Genomic DNA, 18,522 nt, shown 5'->3' with positions numbered 1-18,522 from the left:
GCTTCTACCCCTAAGCACTCTGTGATCTGCAGGTCCTTGACTTTGCGCAGGAAAGAATTCAAGAGTGAGTTCAGGTGAAAGCGAATGCAAGTTTTATTTGGGTGAAGGGAAAAAAGGCCAGAACACAGGTTCCTGGAGACAGAATTAGGGGGTAAGCACAGGACAAGCTGCTGCCACCCACTGCTCCCCTAGTTACAAGTCTCAAAGGGCACATCTGTGAAAGAAGCAAAAGTACATGTCTGAGTGGATGTGGGCGAACTTGTGAGTTGTGTGCCATGGTCAGTCAGTTCTCAGGATTTTATGTTTCCAAAGGTGGGCTGTTCCTAAACTTTGTGGCATCAAATTCTGTCTTTGCCTTCTGGTTGGGAAGTGTCCTTTTCTGGAGCCTAGAACTGTTTCCTGCCAGCATATCCTGAATGCATTCAAGGATTATCACAGCTGGAATGTAGCTTCACTAACAGCACTCTGAGAATTGATAGCAAAGCTGGTATCAAAGAATCCACCTCTTAATTCAAAGGTGGGAGGTGGACCTTTCAGGGCACCAAATGAGATCTTGCAGCTGGGGTTGAGGGGCATGCCTGGAAATCCAGTCCAAGATGTAAGTAAGCTTTGCTAATTAACAAAAGGCCCTATGTCTGTAAGCCTGCACCTCTTGGGGAATATTTGCTTATACCTCCACTGTCCCTCTTCCAATCAAAAGGCAAGAAAATTCTCCTGTTTGTCTAAGACAAAAGGAGATGGAACAAGGAAATGGATTTTACTTAGGGCATTGCAATAAAGAGATATAAAGATCAGAGTGTGTAGGAAAGGTGGTTGTGCCCTAGACTTCTACAGGGAGGAAAGTGGGATGATTTATAGTTGGGATTGATTTGCCATCAGAACTTTCAGTCAGCCAGGTGAACAGAAATATTTCTCTCTGTGTCTAGCCATTTTCAGGGAGCAGAATTCTAATCTCAGGTAATCATTCATGAGACAAAAAAAAAGGAACTTCGCGGTGGGAGGGGTGGGTGTCTGGCCCTTAGAAGCAGGTTCAGAAAAAGGGGAAAGGTCTTTGACCTTGTCACAGGTACACAAGGGGGTCTTCTACAAGTCTTATAGGAGTCAGGAAAAAGAGTGGAAAGTGAGTTTTATAGAAGTCTTAGGGAGAAGGGTTGTTCTTCACAGTAAGCCTTTCCCACAACACTAATAAGTCAGGTTGTTTCTTAACCATACTTGTTTCTTGAGACCATAGGGCTCAAGTAACACTGAGCAACATTACACTCCTTTAACTGGGGATCTTTATGGAAGTAAAAACCAGTACTTCCTACTGTTGACCAAATGGCTTAATATGGTAATTGAGTCGATATTTTAAACAAGGGAGAAAAATGTCCTGAAAGGACGTCCTTCGATCCCATCAGTTAGCCCCACATCACAGCTCTCTGGGCTTCGAACTACAAGTACCAGAGGGCAATGCGCCTCTTCGTCCGCACACCAATGGCGGGAATCAAGCGCCTTGCCGAAACTCGGGAAAGAGAATTGGCGGACTGATGGAAAACAAATTTTAGGTGTCTTAATTTTTCGGAAGAGTGACTCAGAAGTTCCTCAAACAAGGCGCGAACACAGAACTAATAAAGTAACATTACCACCTCTATGCGAGACAGACCAGGGTACTCCAACGAAAGGCACTGAAGTCGGAGTTCCCGCTCAACTTTCCCAGTGGTCTCCTTTCCGTCAACGCCGTGCGTCCTTACCGCTGCGTCTTCTCATTGGCCCGTTGCTAGATGACAGCGCCTGCGCGCTGCGTTCCTCTGAGGGTCGTGGGTAGACGCCATTTTGGCCCCAGAGGTACTTATGGGAAGTCGAGCCCGCTAGTCGGGTACGGCCTCTTCTACCGGAGGTTATAGGTCTAAGTGTTTGCATCTGGCGCTGTTGTTGTTTTACTCTCCGCAACCTCCAACCCTCTAGTCGAGTGGGAACATCTGGGCATCGCACCGCGCCATTGGGGTAGGGGGGCTCTGCACCGCCGGGAAGGTGAGAGGGGCGGCGTGGGGCGCGGACACTCTCAACCAAGAGTCTCCCCCACTCCCCCCTCCGCCCCCCCGCCATGGACTCCGAATATTACATTGGCGACCAGTCAGGTGGGTTAGGGGCCTGGAGCACAGGGCTGAGGGCGGGGCGGCTACTTGGCTTGGACGGCTATTCTATTCGGCCTGGATGGCCTGGCATCCCCCGTGAAGGTGGGAAGGGAGGCTGCGCAGATGTCCCTCTCGGATTGGTCCCGTGGACTCTGAGGCGGAGTTCGGAGAGACCTCTGACCCGCTGCGGGCCGGAAGTTAGAACCTTGTGGACGGGATTCTAGAGGGAAAGCTGTTTGCTGAATCGGGGAGCCCATTCCCCTTGTTAAGGATTTACTGTGCGCAGAGTCCTAGGGAAGGTCTTCCCATTACCGGACTTTTTTTTTTAGGAGTTGAGAGTGTTTTTCGACAGTTGAAGGGAAAGGAATTAACTGTTCTCTGGAGGTGGGAGATGGGATGCGGGACCTTACCTAGAGTTTTCGCTCAGAGTTAGGGCTAGTTTAACCTCACAACACTGGTTTCCCAGTAAAGAAGACGTAGAAACCTTATTTGAGTTGTGTTAATATTTTAGTGTACCTCTTGGAGTTACTGGTTATTTTTATGATTTATCTTCACTTAGAAATCTTTCCTCTTCTCACTGAAGTTTGGTCTAGTCTCTTTTCCGTTTTTTTAAATAAACATTCACTGGACCCCACTCTGCTAACACTGTGCTAGGCACCAGAGGTACAAAGACAAGGCAGGACCTAGTAGGGGAGAGAACGTTACTTTTGCTTTCCCTTTGTGCCCAAGTTATGTTAGGAATTTTCTATCATAAGTGCTTAAGCGCTTTTCTAAACGTTAACCTCTTTTTCTGTTTTAAGTAAACTTCATATGTGGCAGGGAATAGTTATGATTACAAGTGCTTTTCCAAGCATGCACTGCTGTTTTGCTCTAAATGTTTTCAAAAATAGTTTTTTTTCAGTTAATTTGTGGTTTTAAATTATTTCTTAAATAAGTAATTATATGTAATATATGTATAAAGATTAAGTACTAAAAGATATGAAAAAAATAGTAGTCCCCTAATTTTCCATTCTTTTCTTGATTTTTACCTTCCTATTCCTAATTTATGCCATCTCTTGTTGCATCTTTTGTAGACACGATTTCCTGTTACTCAAGGACTGAGTTTTATCTTGTGTGCCTTCGTCTCCCCCAAACTCGCACTGTTGTAGCATTAATTGTTAAATTTCAAAATTATTGGTTTTATTATTTACTCTTTAGCTAAGTAGTGTAGCTCATTACTATGATAGTGATTCCATTCTTACACGACTGTTTTGTTTTGCTGTGACTGCTTCATTTAAAAAATCAAAAAAAAAATTTTTAATTAAACTTCTAACCAAGTCTTTCCGTTTCCTTCCACAACTCTAAATTCCTCTCAGTACAATTTTACTCTATATTTTTAAAGTATTGGTTAAAGTGAGGTAGCAATTTATTTTTACCTTTTGTAATATGGCATAATACATGTTTTTCTTTGAGGAGATCACACTATTTCTGAACTGGAATTCCTTGTGCTCTTCATTCTTAAGTACTGTAGGTCATTTGACAGGCAGTGTTTGGGCTCCAGGGATTCAGCAGTGAACCAAAATACCCACTCTTTCAGTACTTTCTTCCAAGTGAGGAAAGAACCACATTAAACAAGTAATTTGATAAATCATGTAATACATCAGAAGGTGGTAAGTAAATGCTATAGTCAGAAAAGATCCAGGTTATAAGAAAGCTGAAATAGGGCACACTATTATTTAGAGGTTGTTGACTTGGTCCTTAGTAATGTTTTTTAAGCTTCACATTCCTTTTATAGTGTATTTTTTCCGCCATTTATGTCACAATACATGCTATGATTATTGGTATTTATATGAGTATTATACTATTGTGTTATTTACAGCATTAGCATTAGTTAGTTATGCTTCATCAGTGGTAACCTTTGCTTACATTATTCTTGATTTATTGTGTTCATTTCACCGGTAGATGTCATCCATCTTACACCTTAAGTGGGTTTTTGTCTTATTTTTAAGCAGATGATGGTGGCGCTACCCCAGTACAGGATGAACGGGATTCAGGGTCAGACGTTGAGGATGATGTAAATGAACAGCACTCTGGATCAGACACTGGAAGTGTAGAACATCATTCAGAGGTATTGGCTAAACAACGTCTTTGGGGAGGGTTTTCTCTTGCATTATGTGAGACCTGTTTTATTTAGCAGTTATAGAAATGCTGTCACAGGATTTAGGCTTCAAACCTTGGGAGTAAAGGATTGTAAGTTTATAGAGAAGTGATTTAAAAATAAGTGGGTATAGGCTCTGGCTGGTGTGGCTCCGTTGGTTGGAGTCTTACCCTATAAACCAGAAGGTTTCGGGTGCAGTTCCCAGTCGGGGCACATGTATAGGTTGTGGGTTCGGTTCCTGGTTGGGGTAAGTGCAGGAGGCAACTGATCTGTGTTTCTCTTGCATTGATGATTCTCTCTCTCTCCGGAATCAGTAAGTAAATAAATATATATTTAAACAAATAAATAGGGATAGTCTGGTTATTCAGGAAATCACAGGGACTTAAATTCTAATTGGGTCCCATTTCAGGTATTAGGCAGTTATTTGCAGCTTTTGATTCAGGAAATGGGGCATTCTTTTGATATTTAACTATGCTTCCCCATTCCCAAAAAACGATGCCTTACAGGAACAATGAACATTTGCAAACTGAAGAAATACCAATTGAAATAAAAGATTTGAGGGTTTTATCATCTGGCAAAAATTGTGTCAGAATTGACTTTCTGAACTGTCTCAGTGTACAAAATAACAAAGCACATGGAAACTCAAAAAGCTGTTTTCACTTAGTAATACAGAGTAGTATTGGATCTTGTATACAGTACTTCAGCATATTTGGCCTAATAGGCACATTTTTTAAAAGTATATTTTATTGATTATGCTATTACAATTGTCCCAATTTTTTTCTCCCCTTTATCTCCCTCCACCCAGTACTCCCTCACCTTCCAGCATTTCCCCCCGGCCCCTTAGTTCATGTCCATGAGTTGTACATGTAAGTTCTTTGGCCTCTCCATTTCGTATACTATTCTTAGCCTCCTCCTATTTTATACCTACCAATTATGCTTCTTATTCCCTTTACCTTCCCCCACATTCTCCCCTTCCTCATCCATACTATACCCCTCCATGTAATTTCCATTTCTGTGATTTTGTTCCTATTCTAGTTGTTTACTTTGTTTTTGTTTTTGCTTTAGGTTCGGTTATTGATAGTTGTGACTTTGTTGTCATTTTACTGTTAAAATGACAGTTTTTGGTCTTTTATTTCTTAGATAAGTCCCTTTAACATTTCATATAATAAGGGCTTGGTGATGATGAACTCCTGTAACTTGACCTTATCTGGGAAGCACTTTATCTGCCCTTCTAAATGATTGCTTTGCTGGATAGAATAATCCTGGATATAGTAGATACATATTTTTAAAACTCTAATTTGCCTCCCTGGTTATATCTTCTATTGTGCAGTGTTAGCAAAATAAAATTGGGATGCTTTTCAATAAGTCACCTTGAGTTTTTGGTAAGCACAAACTGAAACACAGGAATAATAAAAATGGTGAAATTTTCTTTTAAGAACTTGATATGCCATATATTTTGTTTGATTATGCATGCACAGAAAATTAGTGAATTTTTAAGTAGTAGGTATAATTGTTAGAGAATATATTATTGACTCTGTTCTTTCACATGTCATTAGTATATTTATATGTTCAATAAATATTGAGCATTTGTTGTCTCAGGCTCTTTTGACATATCAGTGATTAAATGAGGTCCCACCCAAATCCTTCACTTTTTGTATTTATTTACCTATAGAAGGAGAAAGACATTAAACAACATATATTTTTAAAATTGTATGGTTTGTTAGAAGATGGTAAATAATATGGAGGAAGGAGGAAGGTAGAACCGAGTGAAGAATGCCAAGACAGAGAGAGGTTGTGGTGTTAATAAGTAGGGGGTACAGTTGGCTTTATTAAGAAAGTGATACTTGAATCTAGGCATGAAAGAGGGTGAGGGAGTAGCCACATGGCTACATAGGGGAAGAATATTCCCCTGCAAAGACCCTGCAATGGGAGTTACTTGATGTCTTCAAGGAACACACCCAGGAGCTAGTATGGCTAGAGTGGAGTAAGGGGCAAGTGTGATCAGAGAGCTGAATGGACTGGGAGAAGGGCTTATCTTCTAGTTATTTTGGTATCACTCAGTTTTTTGTATACTCTTAAATATTTAGACTAAATTCTAATTAATATATTATTTGAAAGGTGGAAATTACTTGATAGTGTAAATGTTGTATATTTAGTATGTAATATTTTAAGTTTCTACTTTGGAAAACAGCATTAGGAGCTCGACTCATGGCCTCATGATTCAGTTTTAAACATAAAACGGCTACCTTTAACACCTTCAACTACTTATTTGTAAATGAAATGGATTTTAAATAAATAAAGGTGCGTGTTGTTGAAATTTGGAAATTGTAAAAGTTTGAAGAGAAAATTTAAATTACCATTCTTCTATCACAGAAATGACTTAATTTTTTCATTTTCTTTCTCCCTCGTGTGTATATATATGTGTTTTAAGATCTTACTACATGTATTTTGTATCTGTGTAATGTTTGCCTCTTCATTTATGATTATAGCTGAAGTATTTCCCCATGTCATTAAAAGGTCTCTCTAGCATCATTTTTAATGGTTGCATAATATTTCACAACATGAATCACCATTGCTTGAATTCAACAGTGTCCTAAATTTTGAAATTTAGACTGTTTAGCCATTGTAAGTGGAGCTGCCATGAACACTGTTCATAAACACTTGACTTCATTTTTTTTTTTGCTTATTTAGAAATAGACTGAGAGGATTAACAAGAATGAAGAGGCCAAGAAATGGGTGTCCAGGCTGTGGCCTGAGGGCTACATGTGGCCCAGGATGGTATGAATGTGGCCCAACATAAAATTGTGAATTTACTTAAAACCTCTTTTTTTTAACTCATCAGTTTTTGTTAGTGTTTGTGTATTTAATGTGTGGCCCGAGACAACTCTTCTTCCAGTGTGTCCCAGAGACACCAAAATGTTGGGGACTCAAGGCTTTCCATGGATATTCTCCTCCAGAAGGGTTATCCTAATTTGCTGAACTATTGGTTAGTAGTTCGAATGCCAGTTGTACTCTTAAGTGTTGAGTTCTGTATTAATGCTCATTTGCTTGTTTAAAATGGCTTTTAAGGAGAAATTTTGGATTGTTTTTTTGTACACTAATGGAATGTTAAAAGAGTACAGTTATATTAAAAGGAGCAGTGCATATTATAGACCCAAAACCTAAAATGCATGTATTGTTTACCTATTGATATCTTAAATTTTGACACAAATTTAGTGGTTTAAAACTACAAAGATTTGTTACCTGACAATTCTGAAGACCAGAAGTCCAAAATGGGCCTTACTGATTTAAAATCATTGTCACAAAGTCTGTTCCTTCTCTAGGGGAGAATCTGCTTTCTTGCCTTCTCCAGCTCTATCTCTTCAAGGTCACTTGCATTCAGTGGCTGTGGGCCTTTCATCCATCTTTAAAGCCAGCACCATACCATCTTCAGATCTCTCTTTCTGACCTCTGCTTCTGTCCTCACATCTCTATTTCTAAGATGACCCTCCCGCATCTCTCCTATAAGTACCTTTGTAATTATATTGAGCCTACTTAGATAATCTAGGATAATCTCCCTACATCAAGATCCTTAATTACATCTGCACAGTCCTTTTTGCATGTAAAATAACATATTCACAGGTTCCAGGGATTAGGACACAGACATCTTTGGGGGGCCCATAGTTTTGCCTACCACAAGATGGTACTCCTAACAGTACTTTCCGAATAATGAGACTAGAAAGAAGTTTTTCCCATTTGCATTTTAGAATTTAGGCTAGTTTTTAAAAAAATTCATATCACCTGTGGTATTCACCCTACATGCTTTTCTTTGGATCTTTAAGGAATACACACATATTGTGTACACATACACACACAATCATTAAGACAGTGGTCAGTATAGGAAATGCTGATAAATTTTTGGAGACTAATAATTTTTGCTGACTTTTAAACTTTTAATTAAGGCACTTCAGTTATTGAAAAACAACTTTTTCATGAAAATAATTGTACATGTTGATATGTTTTTGACATGACAGAGCAAGTCTTAAGAGAATGAGAGTTTATTGTGCCTTGACCAGTGTGGCTCAGTTGTTGGGTATTGTCCGGAAAAGTGGAAGGTTGCCAGTTTGATTCCTGGTTGGGACACATACCTGGGTTTCTTCCAGGGCATGTAGGAGAGGCAACTGATCAATGTTTCTCTCTCAGATCGATGTTCCTCCCCCCTCTCTTTCTCCCTCCTTTATCCTTTCTCTAAAAATAAATAAAATCTTTAAAAAATGAAAATGAGAGTTTATTGTAACATAAACATGATGTGGGCTCTCTAAATCATTCTGTTTAGGAAGTTCTTTCTGTCATTGATGGGCTGACCTGATAGCTATTTGTAATAGCGTCTCTGTTCTTTGATGGTTGGCTTCATTTTTTCTTAAGTTTTAAGAAAAATCAAGATAATATTATAAAACTCACAATTAATGCAAAAAATGAGATGAATGAAATATTGAAATCTTAAAGTCATGTTCAATAACATTGCTGTGCTAGCCCGTGCTATAGCCTGAGGCAAAGGAAAAATCAATATTACTCATTTAATTTTTAAAATTTTAATTTTGTTCATCATGCATGGATTTTTTGTATCAACTTTAATCTATAAAAACACCACCTGACTTTTTTTAAACAGTTTTATTGAGATGAATTGACATACACAGTTCACTGTTTAAAGTATGCAACATCACCATAATCAATTTTAGAATTATTTTTGTCACTTCAGAAAGAAACCCTTTAAATATTACTTCCTTATCCCCCCCTGCCCCCATTCCTTCATGTTCTAGACATTTCCTATGAAAGGAATTATTTGATACAAGGATTTTTGTGATGTTTTTTCACTTAACACAGTGTTTTCAGGGTTTATTCATGTTGTAACCTTACCACTTCATTCCTTTTTATGGTGAATAATATTTCATTGTATGAATATATCACATTTTGTTTATCCATTTGTCAGTTGATGGACATTAGAGTTGTTTCGATCTTTTGACTGTTATCAGCCAAAAGTATGCTATAGTAAACATTTAATGTAGAACTTTTTGTGTGGATGTGTTTTTATTTCTTTTGGGTATGTTTCTAGGAGTGGAGTTGCTAGATCATAGTATAACTGCTTAAGTGTTTGAGGAACTGCCAGACTGTTTTTTCACAGTGGCTGCACCACTTTACATTCCCATCAGTGTATGAAGGTTCTGGTTTCTCTATACCCTTCCCAACTCTTGTTATTAACTAACTTTTTGATATGGACATTTTAGTTGGCATGAAGTAGTATCTCATTGTAGTTTTGATTTGTGTTTCTGTTATGAGTAATGATGTTGAGTGTCTTTTTATGTGCTTATTGACCATTTGTATATCTTCCTTGGAGAAATGTCCATTCTGATCCTTCATTTTCTAATCGGGCTTTGTGTCTTTTTTATTACTGAGTGGCAAGAGTTTTTAAAAATAGTTTAGATACGAGTAACTTACTTGATGACTGATTTGTAAATATTTGCGTTTTGTGGCTTTTTTCATAAGGTGTTCTTTAAAGCATTAGAGTTTTTAATTTGAAATCCAATTTATCCATCCTTTTGTTGCTTATGCTTTTAGTGACATCTCTAACAGTTTTTTGACATATCCAAAATCATGAAAATTTACCCCTCTGTTTTAAGAATTTCTTAGATTCAGGTCTTTGATCCATTTGGGTTAATTTGTATGTATACGTTGAGATAAAAGTCTAATTTCAGTCTTTTGCTTGTGGCCATCTAGTTGTGTGATTGGAAGGTCTTAGTACCCTATTCAAAAATCAGTTGACCTAAAAGGGGCAATAAATGATGATGGAAGTAGACTTGACTTTGAGTGGTCAACACACAATACAATATGCAAATGATGTATTATAGAATTGTACACCTGAAATCTGTATAATTTTATGACCTAGTATTGTTGTGGAAAATCCACCCACACTCGGGGAGATAACGAAGCACAAACTTTATTACCCGGGGGGCTCAAGGGGGGGTTAATTTCCCCCAAATCCTGAGCACCGATCTTCACTCTCCTGGGGTTTAAATAGTCCCGGGCTTCCTGCCTATGTGGCGAAGCAAGGTTACAGAAGCTAAATGCGAAAGTTAGGTCTAGCTACCTTATATGGGAGACAAAAGAGAAAAACGCAGGAGGAAATTTGCAGAAGCTACAGGGCACAGGAGCTTATCATGGGAGTTAGTGTATGACCTTGAGATAACTGGCCATTGCCTTGGTGACAACTGGTCATCTTCTACAGTCCTGTGTGAAATTTTGCAAGTGTTACAGTTACAGTGCATAAGAAACTTTCGGAGTTTTTCTTTTCCTGCTGCAGTATCACCCCAATAAATTCAATAAAATTAAAATAAATAAATAAAATTTAGGTTTGGATGGTAAAAAATAAGTTGACAATAGGGTGCATGGGTTTATTTCTGGGCCTTCCATTTAATCTATTTATATCTTTGTCTATCCTTATGCCATAGTGCCTTGAATAAGTTTTGAATTAGGAAGTGTGAGTCTCACTTATCTCCCAGACTGTAGTGTCTGTTCTGGGTCCCTTGTAATTACATATGTGTTTTAGAATCAACTTGTCAATTTCTGCCAAGAAGTTAGCTGAGATTTTGATAGGGATTGCACTGAATCTGTAGATGAGTTTGGAGCATATTGTGTTGACAGTATGAGGTCTCTTGATCCATAAAATGGGATGTCTTTTTATTTAGGTCTTTAATTTCTTACATGAATGATTTTTAGTTTTCAATGTGCAAATGTTGCATTTCTTTGTTAAATTTATTCCTGTTATTTTCTTTAATGCTTAGTAAGTAGAAATGTTTTATAAATTTTATATTCAGATTGTTCCCAAACATTTTTCTTATTATGAATTCTAATTTATTTCATTGTTATCCTGAGGTTTGTTTTATGGCCTAGCATATGATCCATCTAGAGGATGTTCCATAGGTACTTAAGAAGTTCATATATTCTGTCGTTGAAACTAAAGTGTGTCTCCTGTGATCAATGTATAGTTGTATCAGTTTTTTTAATCCAGTTTCTGTCTTCTGATTGGCTTGTTTAGTCCAGTCACATGTAATGTTATTGATAGAGTTGAAGTGTGCCATTTTAGTTTGTTTTCTATGTTTCATGTCTTTTTGTTGTTGCTCCTCTATTCTTCCTTTACATGCTTTCTTTGTCATTAAGTGAATGTTTTATAATGCAGAATTTAAATTTTTTGAGGTCAAATTTCTTTTTTATCATTGCAAAATAAGAGATTCTTTAGATAAATTAGAGAAATTCAACTTAGTTTTTGAGTCTTTTAATAAACAAATCAGCTCATTCCATTGTGCTTTTTGGAATACTTAGGTTTAAGGTGATCTCTCATTGTGATTTTGATTTGCATTTCCCTAATGACTACTGATGCTCAGTGCCTTTTCTTGTATCTGTTGGCCGTTTGTATCTTCTTTGGAAAAATATCTATTCAATTCCTCTGTCCATTTTTTCATTGGATTGTTTTTTTCCTGTTGTGTTATGTGAGTTTCTTATTTATTTTGGTTATGCACACCTTAGTGGATAATATGATTTGCAGATATTTTCTCCCATTCATTAGGTTGCTTTTTCATTTTTTTGATGATTTCCTTTGCTATGCAGAGGCTTTTTAGTTTGATGTAGTCACACTTATTATTGCTTTTATTGCCTTTGCTTTGTGTTTTTAATCCAGAAAAAATCATTGCTAAGACTATTGTCAAGGAGCTTACCCCTATGTTTTCTTCTAGGAGATTTGTAGTTTTAGGCCCTAAATTCAAGTTTTCAATCTATATTGAGTTGATATATTTGTGTGTGTGGCTGTCCAGTTTTTCCAACACCACTTATTCAAGAGACTGTACTATTTTTGCCTTCTTTGCCATAAATTAATTAACCATATATGCATGGGTTTATTTCTGGGCTGTCTGTTTTGTTTCATTGATCTTTGTTTCTGTTTTAATGTGAATTACCATGCTGTTTTGATTACTATAGCTTTGTAATATAGTTTGAAATCAGGAAATCCGATGCCTTCAGTTTTGTTCTTAAGATTGCTTTGGCTATTTGTTTTTTTTTCTGTGGTTTCATGCAAATTTTAAGATTATTTTATTTTTGTGAAAAAATTCCATTGGAATTTTAATAGGGATTGCATTGAATCTACAGGTTGGTTGGTAGTATGGGCATTTTAACAGTATTAGTTCTTCCAGTCCATGAGCATGAATATCTTTCTATTTATTTATGTCTTCAGTTTTTTTCATCCATGTCTTATAGTTCTCAGTATACAGATCTTTCACCTCCTTGGTTAAATTTATTCCTAAGAAATACTCTTTGTTGCAGTTATAAATGGGACTGTTTTCTTAATTTCTCTTTCCTATTGCTGTTAGTGTATAGAAACAACTGATTTTTTTGTGTATTGATTTTATATCCTGCAACTGTACCAAATTTAGTAGGTCTAATAGTTTTTTGGTACTGTCTTTAGGATTTTCTATATGTAATATGTCATCCACAAATGGTGACAGTTTTACTTCTTTTTGATTTGAAAGTCTTATGTTGAAGTATGGTCCCTGTGTATCCACTTTGTTGAGAGTTTTTGTGATGTATGATTGTTTAATTTTGTCAGATGCTTTTGCTGTATCTGTTGAGAGGATCATAGGATTTTTATATTTCATTTTATTGATGTAGTGTGTCACATTGATTGATTTGTGGAAGCTGAATCATCTTTGCATCCCTGGAGTAAATCCCATTAGATCATGGTGTAGATTCTTTAAACGTACTGTTGAATTAGATTTGCTGATATTTTGTTGAGTATTTTTTGCATCTATGTTCATCAGTGATATTAGCCTATACTTTTCTTGTTAAGTCCTTGTATAGTTTTGGTATTAGGATAATGTTGGCCTTATAAAATGAGTTTGGATGTATTCCTTTCTCTTCAGTTTTTTGAAAGAGTTTGAAAAGAATTGGTATTCTTTAAATGTTTTGTAGAATTCACCAATTAAGCCATCTGTCCCTGGTCTTTTCTTGTTGGAAGGTTTTTGATAACTGATTGAACCTCTTTGCTAGTATCAGTCTGTTCGTATTTTCTGTTTCTTCGTGATTCAGTCTTGGTAGGTTATATGTTTCTAAGAATTTATTCATTTGTTCTCTGTTGTCCAATTTGTTGGAGTGTAATTGTTCTTATGCTCTTATGGTTCTTTGTATTTGTGCGGTATCAGTTGTAATATCTTCTCTTTTGTTTATGATTTTATTTGAGTCTTCTCTCTTTTTCTCTTGGTTTATTAGTGTTTTGTCTCTATTCTGTTTATTTCTGTTCTGATCTTTGTTATTTCCTTCCTTTTACTACTTTTGGGCTCCCCCCCCCCCCCCCCCCCCCCCCCCCCCCCCCGTTCATCAAGGAGTAAAGTTAAGTTGTTTGAGATCTTTCCTTTTTCTTGATGTAGGTGTTTATTGCTGTAACCTTCCCTGTTAAAACTGCTTTTGCTGCATCCATATATTTTGGTATGTTGTATTTTCATGTTCTTATACCCCAAGATATATTTTCATTTCTTTTTTGGCCCATTGATTGTTTTGTAGCATGATCTGGCTATTGTTGAAAATGGAGTATAAGTCCCCTGCTATTATTGTGTTGTTGTCTTATTTCTGTCTTCAGGTCTTTCAATATCTGCTCTATATATTTAGGTGCTCTGATGTTGGGTACATAAATATTTATAAGTGTTAATTAAATCTTGTTGGATTAACTTCTTTATCATTATATAATGATCTAAAGTCTCTTAGTATAGATTTTGGCTCAAAGTCTATTTTGTCAGGTATAAATACAGCTATCCCTACTTTCTTTTGGTTTCCATTTGTATGGAACATCTCTTTCTATCCCTTCATTTTTAGTCTGTGTGTTCTTAAAGCTGAAGTGGAGTCTCTTGTAGGCAGCATAAAGATGGGTCTTGTTTTTTTTTTATCCATTCAGCCACTGTATATCTTTTGATTTGAGAATTTAGTCCTTTTACATTTATAATAATTATTGATAGGTATGGGCTTAATATTGCTATTGGCTTATTGTTTTCTGGCTATTTAGTAATTCCTTTGTTCATTCTCTTGATGTCTTCATTTGTGAATTGATGGTTTTCTGTAGTGGTATGCTTAGGTTCCTTTCTTTTTACCTTTAGTGTATCTACTCTACATTTTTGCTTTGTGTATTGCAATGAGGTTTACATGACATATTTATAAGCCTGCTGTTAAGCTAACTTATTTATTTTAAATTCCTATTGATTTTTTCTCCCAACCATATTTTATTTCTTTTTACAATTGTTTTCAAGTACAGTTGCCTCCATTTTCCTCCCCCAACTCCCCCTTCCCCAACCCACCCCACCTCCACCCTCAATCCTAACCCCCTTTGGCTTTGTCCATGTATCCTTTATACCTGTTCCTTGATCACCTTTTTCCCCAGATATGCCCTCATGCCTCCCCTCTGGTTACTGTTAGTTATTTATTTCAGTGTCTCTGGTTATTTGTTTTGTTGATTAGGTTCCACTTATAGATAAGATCAGTGGTGTTTGCCTTTCGCTGCATGGCTTATTTCACTTAGCATAATGCTCTCCAGATCCATCCATGCTGTTGTGAAGGGTAGGAGCTCCTTCTTTCTTTCTGCTGCGTAGAATTCCATTGTGTAAATGTACCATAGTTTTTTGATCCACTCATTTACTGATGGGTAGTTAGGTTGTTTCCAACACTTGGCCATTATAAATTGTGCTATGAACACTGGTGTGCATAGGTTCTTTTGAATTGATGTTTCAGGGTTCTTAGGGTATAATCCCAGCAGTGAAATTGTCAGGTAAAAAGACAGTTTCATTTTTAGTTTTCTGAGGAAATTCCATACTGTTTTCCACAGTGGCTGCAGCAGTCTTCATTCCCACCAGCAGTGCACTAGGGTACCCTTTTCTCCACAACCTCTCCAGCACTTGTGGTTTGTTGCTTTGTTTATGATGGCCATTCTGACAGCTGTGAAGTGGTATCTCCTTGTGGTTTTAATTTGCATCTCTCTGATGGCTAGTGATGCTGAGGATCTTTTTATGTCTCTGGGTCCTCTCTATTTTCTCCTTGGAGAAGTGTCTGTTCAGGGCCTTTGCCCATTTTTTAAAAGTATATTTTATTAATTACACTATTACAGTTTTCCCAATTTTTCCCCCTTTATCCCCCCTCCACTTTGTACCCCCCAACCCTCCAGCATTCACCCAACTTAGTTCATATCCACGGGTTGTACATATAAGTTCTTTGACTTCTCTGTTTCCTATACCATTCATTACCTCTAGCCATCTTATTTTATGCCTACCAATTATGCTTCTTATTCCCTGTACCTTCTCCCCCCGTTCTTGCCCTCCCCCTCCCCACTGAAAACCTTCCATGTGATGTTCATTTCTTTGATTCTGTTCCTTTTCTAGTTGTTTGCTTAGGTTTTCTTTTCATTGTTTTTCTTTTCTTTTAGGTTCAGTTGTTGCTAGTTGTGAGTTTGTTGTCATTTTATTGTTCATATTTTTTATTTTTCTTTTCTTAGATAAGTCCCTTTCACATTTCATATAATAAGGGCTTGGTGATGATGAACTCCTTTAACTTGACATATCTGGGAAGCACTTTATCTGCACTTCCATTTTAAATGATAGCTTTGCTGGGTAGCTTAATCTTGGATGTAGGTCTTTGCCTTTTATGACTTGGAATACTTCTTTCCAGCCCCTTCTTGCCTCCAAGGTTTCTTTGGGGAAATCAGCTGATAGTCTTATGGGTACTCCTTTCCTCTTGCTGCTTTTAAGATTCTCTCTGTCTTTAATCTTGGATAACTTCATGATGATGTGCCTTAGTATGTTCCTCTTTGGGTTCAATTTCTTTGGGACTCTCTGGGCTTCCTAGTTATCCCGGAAGTCTGTTTCTTTGCCAGATTGGGTAAATTCTCCTTCATTATTTGTTCAAATAAGCTTTCAGTTTCTTGCTCTTCCTCTTCTCCTTCTGGCACTCCTATAATTCTTATGTTAGAGAGTTTAAAGTTGTCTCAGGGTTTCCTGAGCCTCCTTTCATTTTTTTGAATTCTTGATTCTTCATTCTGTTCTGGTTGGATGTTAATTTCTTCCATTTTATTCCGTATTGTTGATTTGAGCCCCAGTTTCCTTCCCTTCACTGTTGGTTCCCTATATATTTTGCTTTATTTTATTTTGGGTAGTCTTCATTTGTTCATTTTGCAATCAAGTTCAATCATTTCCGTGAGCATCCTGATTACCAGTATTTTGAGCTCTGTATCAGACAGGTTGGCTATCTTCTCATTGCATAACTCTTTTTCTGGAGTTTTGATCAGTTCTTTCATTTGGGCCATATTTCTTTGTCTCAGTGCACCTCTTATGTTACAATGGGGTGGGGCTTTAGGTATTCACTGCGGGAGGCAACCCTCTTTGCTGTGTTGTGGTGCTGGACATGGGGGAGGGGTAAGAGGAAACAATGCTGCTCACTCACTCCCTTCTAGCCCCACTTTCCAATGAACTCTGTGAGACTGGGAGTTTCTCCTGCTGTGGCAACCCCTGCCATAGTTTACAGCTGTGTTTGAGTCTTTAGTTTCCTGTTCAGCCACGCCTGCCGTGCCTCCAGTCCTCTCAACTAGCCCTGCCTTGTCTGCATGTTCCACTGCCTTGCTGTGCATGCCCTTTCCTCTCAGCTGGCCACCCACTGGTCTCAGTGAATTTTTTTTTTAACTCCTTGGCTGTTGGAGTTCCATGTAGTTTGATTTTCTGGCACTTCTGGTGGTTGATTGTTTTTATATTGGGTGTTACACTTCTTTTGGTTGTGCAAGGAAGTAAAGGGTTTCTACCTACACCTCCATCTTGACTGGAACTCCTTTGCCCATTTTTTAATGGGATTATTTGCCTTCCTGGAGTGGAGTTGTGTGAGTTCTTTATGTATTTTGGAGATGAAACCCTTGTCTGAAGTAGCATTGGCAAATATATTTTCTCATATGTTTGGTTCCCTTTTCATTTTGCTGATGTTTTCTTTAGCTATGTAGAAGCTTTTTATTTTGATGAAGTCCCATTTGTTTATTCTTTCCTTTATTTCCCTTGCTCTAGGGGACATATTGGTGAAAACATTGCTGTGTGGGATATCTGAGATTTTTCCTGAGGACACTTATATTTAAGTCTTTTATCAATTTTGAGTTTATTTTTGTGTGTGGTATAAGTTGGTGGTTGAGTTTCATTTTTTTGCATGTAGCTATTGGTATCTCCCACCACCATTTGTTGAAAGGCTATTTTTACTCCATTTTATGTTTCTGCCTCCTTTGTCAAATATTAATTGACCATTTAGTGGGTCAGTTAATATGTGTGTTGCTATCTATATCTTTCTCGAAGTCCTCCAAGATCTTCCTTATATATTTGGGTGCTCCTGTGTTGGGTACGTATATGTTTATAATGTTTGTCTTCTTGATGGATTCTTCCCTTGAGTATTATGAAGTGTCCTTCTGTGTTTCTTTTTAAGGCCTTTGTTTTGAAGTTTGTTTTGTCTGATACAAGTATTGCTACCCTGGCTTTTTTTTCCTGCCCATGTGCTTGGAATATTTTTTCCCCAACCCTTCACTTTCAGTCTTGGTAGGTCTTTTATTCTTAGGTGAGTGTCTTGTAAGCAGCATATGTGGGGGTCAAGTTTTCTTATCCCTTCAAGTACCCTATGTCTTTTGATTGGAGCATTTACATTTAAGGTCGTTATCGACAGGTACTTATTCATTGTCATTTTACCCCCTTTGTACCTGTGTTCTTCTCTCTCACTCTTTTTCTTCCTTTTCTTAAAGCAGTCCCTTTAGCATATTTTGCAGTGCTGGTTTGTTGGAGGTGTATTCTTTGCGTCTTTTGTCTGGGAAACTCATTTCATCTTCTATTTTAATTGAGAGCCTTGCTGGGTAGAGTAGTCTTGGTTGCAGGTCTTTGCTTTTCATTACTTGGAATATTTCTTGCCATTCCCTTCTGGTTTGTAGTGTTTCCATTGAGAAGTTAGCTACTAGCCTTATTGCATTTCCTTTGTATGTTACTTCCTGTTTCTCACTTGCTGCCTGTAAGATTCTCTCTTTGTCTCAGAATTTTGCCACTTTAATTTTGATGTGTCTTGCAGTGGGCCTCTTTGGGTTCCTCTGGATTGGGGCCTGTTTCTGTGCTTCCTGCATTTGTGTGCCTTTTTCTCTCATCAAATTAGGGAAGATTTTTATCGTTACTTTTTCAAACAGGTTTTCTATCCCTTGTTGTTGTT

At 37.4% G+C, this 18,522-nt stretch overlaps 1 protein-coding gene across 7 annotated transcripts in view; it reads left to right on the top strand.

Annotated features, from left to right (window-relative positions):
• The first annotated feature begins 1,561 nt into the window (after window positions 1-1,561).
• The window catches only part of IWS1 (interacts with SUPT6H, CTD assembly factor 1), a 61,693-nt gene continuing 44,732 nt past the window's right edge, over window positions 1,562-18,522 (top strand). Inside the window, exons 1-2 of one of the 7 annotated variants that reach the window (XR_004902675.1) lie at window positions 1,562-2,117; window positions 4,103-4,221. Coding sequence is in view for 5 of the 7 variants with exons in the window: in XM_036023701.1 (XP_035879594.1) it covers window positions 2,084-2,117; window positions 4,103-4,221 (153 nt within the window). In the remaining 2 variants the exon portion in view is untranslated. The remainder of the gene's footprint in view (window positions 2,118-4,102; window positions 4,222-18,522) is intronic. The other 6 variants (XM_036023701.1, XM_036023702.1, XM_036023703.1 and 3 more) reach the window with 6 other exon arrangements.

The sequence above is a fragment of the Phyllostomus discolor genome, chromosome 4 (assembly GCF_004126475.2).
Source record: "Phyllostomus discolor isolate MPI-MPIP mPhyDis1 chromosome 4, mPhyDis1.pri.v3, whole genome shotgun sequence".
NCBI classification, from domain to species: domain Eukaryota; kingdom Metazoa; phylum Chordata; class Mammalia; order Chiroptera; family Phyllostomidae; genus Phyllostomus; species Phyllostomus discolor.
This window is presented reverse-complemented; position numbering and strand designations above follow the sequence as displayed.